The sequence below is a fragment of the Penaeus chinensis genome, chromosome 6 (assembly GCF_019202785.1).
Source record: "Penaeus chinensis breed Huanghai No. 1 chromosome 6, ASM1920278v2, whole genome shotgun sequence".
In the NCBI taxonomy this organism is placed as follows: Eukaryota; Metazoa; Arthropoda; class Malacostraca; order Decapoda; family Penaeidae; genus Penaeus; species Penaeus chinensis.
In genome coordinates this window covers 11,902,049-11,907,048 of record NC_061824.1, presented here as the reverse complement: position 1 = coordinate 11,907,048, position 5,000 = coordinate 11,902,049, and the positions used below count along the sequence as shown (strand labels likewise).

The 5,000-nt window shown below is 33.9% G+C and overlaps 1 protein-coding gene across 5 annotated transcripts in view; it reads right to left on the bottom strand.

Annotated features, from left to right (window-relative positions):
- Window positions 1-3,448, bottom strand: part of LOC125026384 (inhibitor of nuclear factor kappa-B kinase subunit alpha-like) — a 17,452-nt gene extending 14,004 nt beyond the window's left edge. Inside the window, exons 1-2 of one of the 5 annotated variants that reach the window (XM_047614801.1) lie at window positions 3,386-3,448; window positions 612-733 (exon numbers count right to left, since the gene is read on the bottom strand). In XM_047614801.1, the coding sequence (XP_047470757.1) occupies window positions 612-729 (118 nt within the window). In that variant the 5' untranslated portion in view covers window positions 730-733; window positions 3,386-3,448. Of the gene's footprint in view, window positions 1-611; window positions 734-2,763; window positions 3,016-3,106; window positions 3,281-3,385 lie in introns of those variants that run through there. The other 4 variants (XM_047614804.1, XM_047614803.1, XM_047614802.1 and 1 more) reach the window with 4 other exon arrangements.
- Window positions 3,449-5,000: the final 1,552 nt, after the last annotated feature.

The following is a 5,000-nucleotide window of genomic DNA, read 5'->3' as shown; positions in this document are numbered from 1 at the left end:
ATATACACCTATATAATAATATGCATACATATATAAGTATATATGCATATATATACATATATAAGTATATATGTATTCATATACATACATATATAAGTATATATGCATATATATATATACATATATAAGTATATATGTATTCATATACATACATATAAATATATATATATATATATATATATATATATATATAAGTATATATATGAATATATATATATATGTACATATATACACATATACATATATATACATATATATGAATACATATATATGTATATATACATATATATGAATACATATATATTTGTATATATATATGTATCTATGTGTATATATATACACATATAGATATACATACATATATACATATATTACATGTATACATATACATATATATATATATATATATATATATATATATATATATATATATACACATATATACACACATATATATACATACATACATATATATATATATATATATATATATATATATATATATGTATATATATGAAAGTTTTTTAACAGTGCCTCTAGGCTGATAATCCAGCCCTGATTATTTCACATCACTGGAAACATTGCAAACAGTCTGAAATTGTTAAACTCACCAATAGTTTCTCCAGTATCGTTGTGACGCCATAGTGTCACTGTACCAAATCCGCCAGTCCCCAAAACCTTGTCTTTAAGCCAAGGGTATGTCGGTGGGCGGTCTTCTGCTGCTGCCATGTTGCTGTTGAGAAAACAAGTGTCTGATAGTAACATAATGACCAATATGAACTGTAACATAATGACCAATGTGAACTGATCTGGTTGGGATCATGATGATCTAGGTTCATGATAACAATTAGGGATTAAGGTATGAATGAGAACTGACAACTGGAAAATAGTTTGGGCAACTGGTTAGATCTATTGGGCAGCTATTTCCCTATCCTCTAAACAAAATAATTTTCAACTCTCTTTCCCTGGCAGAAAATGAGACAAAATATTTACAATTTATATTGCATCAGCAGCTTCAAAATAAATTCCAGTAAGATCAAACAAGCTAATGATACTTTAATTGACAGTACTTGATATACAGAAGTTATAAAAAATGGTGAAAATGCTTGAGAGTTTATGACTTGTAAGTCTTCTGCACGAATGAGGAGTCCAAATGATATGAAACTGAAATTTTGGCTTTCAATATGGAATTTTATATTTTTAATCATATTAGGTGTGTTCCATCCAAATCCACTTGAGACTTGTTGTAATCTGTGATGGATAACTTACAATCTTAAGTCCACCATATTAGTGGCACAGTGTCAAGTGATTGCCATGGCTTCTGCCAGCCAACAAACCTCCATCATGTATATTCTGGTAGGAATATCCATAGTGGGTAATGATACATAAAGGCAATGGGGGGTTTAAAAGTTCTCTCTTGGTCAAACACAGGGTGGGGGTCATTGTTATTCTTTGCCGGAGAATTCATAGGTACAAAGCTCCTCTTTTCCTGTCACAGAACAAATATGACATATCCCATACTCAAGTACAAGAACAGATTTACAACTCTGAAAAGTAAATGCGGATGGCATTCACGTGTATGTGTATGCCATGCCCACTGTGAGTTTACTTGTTTGATTGTTTTAACACATAGATGGCTACACTTGTACTTAGTCACCAATGAGCCAATTACCAGTACTGCCTGTCTCGCCCGTTTACCCCTTTCTTTGATTTATGAAAATATTTTATGTTATCTTATTTTGCTGTTACTAATGTTTATAATAAAAATAACACCATTAATACTCATAGCACTAGTATAATATTTTTCCCGACAATTCAAATCAGCTACGGTCACAAGTAATTATAATGTTTATAATAAAAATAACACCATCAATACTCATAGCACTAGTATAAAATACATTTTTCCCGACAATTCAAATCAGATACGGTCACAAGGTCTACTAATTGACTCCTTTGTGGCTAAGCACTTGCACAGCCATAGATGTGCGGAGACATTTCACAAAAAATATAAAAAATGAGCACAGAATTTTCCCCATTTTTTATTCATTTTCTCAGGTGGCAGTGGGTTAATATATCAACAATATATACTATAACAAATCTTATAACACAAGAAACAGTTGCCACACATCACAGAGACATGCAAACACAATATCACAATTAATTTTTGGGTTAATATTGCCGAGAGCAACTCACAGAGATACAGGAAAACAGTCACTGCCATCATATAGAGCATAAAAAATAGAGGCATAAGCAATACAGGTACATCTGCAGCGGCCTCAGTCCACAACACCCTCACAAAGCATGCAACCCTGGTGTTGGGACTTTGCTTCTAAAGGGTTCATCGCTCTCGGTAACAAATACCAGTCTTTGTTTATATTGCGAATCTGTTTCATTTTATATTAAAAATGTTGCCACTTAAAGTTTACCATGAACCCAAACTCTTCTCTTACGGAGTTAAACTATGTGAGGTTAGTATGGGTTTTTTAAATCTATCATTTGGTTAAAGCTTATCTGTGTTACAACACATTTAATCAGAGCTTGATCCACTAGGCTTGTCGAGAGAAATCTGAGCCTAATTATGATAATATAAAGGCGGCATTACTTGTTCATCTGTTGGACGACCCTTAATAACAATTCACTTGCCACATATGCTTAAATATACAAATATACATGACCAAGCAAGTCAGCATGAAATAGATAAGATTTTACTGGATATTTACACATTATAATGTTATTAATAATGCATGTTGATATGATATTTACCAAATAAGAAGTGAAGCTATTAAACTACAAACTTTCTCCTCATACATTTACATAAAATATCTAAAACCCTCTTCTGAAAAGGGAAATAAGAACAGGGTTTTGGAAAAGTTTCTTCATTCACAGATTAATCACAAAATATGCAGCATTTAGGCACAGCACATTTCCTCATTCTGCTTTGCTATATAAACGAGCTCCACAGAACCCCCATCTTGGCCATGGGGGAAAAAACAACATTTATCTGAAGCCAAAATCGTCCCATTTCCCTTTTCTCCTTCTCTTCCCTCCTCCCTCCTCCTCCTCCTACGAAGACGGTGCTTTTAAAACACGACCTAAAATTCCTCACTTTCCACTCTCTCCTTCTTCTTCTTTATCAGTCCTTCTTGCACCCCTTCGTGCCCACCTCCGCCCTGATTAACCTACTTCTTTCCCCCTCCTCCCTACTTCCCCAGTTCCTTGCGTTGGCCAGGAGGGGCAGCGGACCCAACTTCCCTCAACTTCAGCCTCGCTTCCCACTCGCCAGCTCTTCGCGTTATAAATAAATACACACAGGGAATAAAGGAAAGGGAGCAAGGGCTGGAGGGATAAATAAAGGACGAATTAGCATACACAGAGAGAAACTCACCGCCTCACACACCTCTCTTCTTCTCTCCTTCTCTATATCTCTCTCTCTCTCTACTTCTCTCTCTCTCTCTCTTTCGCTCTCTCTCTCTCTCTCTCTCGATTCTTGTTTTGATTCGAACTTCACTTGTTTTTCCGGGACTTCCCCTTCTGGCCCGACGGAAATAACTTCAGGTGGAACTTCAGTTTATGGCGTCTCTTTTGCTCCATTATAAAGGGGGGAATTCGGTTAAGAAAATGCTTTATGTGGTTTGGAAATAGGTTGTGTGGTTTTAAAAATAGGTTTGTTTATCAGTAAAGTATTTATGTCTTGGAAGGTTGTGCGGTCTATCAGAACTATTTTATTTGTATATGTAATAGTAGTTTATTTATGTTTATAATAGTGAGTTATTATCCATATAGTATTTATATATTGGAAGGTTGTGGAAGGCTGCGCTCGGGCGAAGATGGCGATGGGGATAATTTTAGAAAAAGAGATATATTTCTGCTTGCCTTGTCCAGCACATGTGGAGGCAATTGTGCTTATTTATTTACTAAGTTTCTATTTATTTATTTATTTATTTATTTATTTATTAAGGTTTGCATGTGGGTGAGGAACCGTGTGTACGAGATTTTGTGTATGCGTGTAGTAGTAATGTGTACGTGCTGGTGTTTGTGCGTGTGTACGTGTCTGCGTGTGTGCTTATAACGAGCTTTATCATGTTATCATCGTTTCCGTGGCTGATATTGTTACTACTTATGTTATCATCAAATTAGTTTAATTGATGCCGTCATTATATCATCACTATTATTATTATTATTATTATTATTATTATTATTATTATTATTATTATTATTATTATTATTATTATTATTATTATTATTATTATTATCATCATTAGTATTATCATCATCAGCATCATCATTGTTATTATTATTATCATTATCTTTAAGACCATTATAATTATTATCATTATTATTATGATGATGTTAATAATGATAATAATCATCTTCGTCATTATCTCCACCATCATCACCATCATTACCATTATACAACAAGAGCATCAGGTCAGCTTCAGTAAAACCAGGGATGCAAGCTGAAGTTAGCTGATATTAACAAGTTTCGGAAAATCAATAGTCTTTGCAAAACATTTAGGCCTCAAACCGGTTCTTGTTGGCAGTCGGGAAGGTGGCCATTTCAGTAAATTTATTAAATTAATGGAGTACGCTAAAAAATGGTTTCGAAGAAAACAGTGCATTCTATCAGACCTAATAATTACACACACACACACACAAATAAATAAAACAAATAGATTATATTAGTGACAATGAACTTTACATTTGTATCGTCTTTATAAATCAGGGAGACAACTAATGGTATTTAAACACTCGATCGTTTCACTTAGCGAGATAGAACATACTGCTGTTGGTATCACATAAACGCAGACACACGTGCAGTCGTATCTACAGTGCACTCACGTATAGAGTGGCGTAATTAAGGGGTGCGGGTCACATCTCTACAGACACACACACACACGCACACTCACATACATACATACATACATACATACATACATACATACATACATACATACATACATACATTTCATACATACATACATACATACATACACACACAC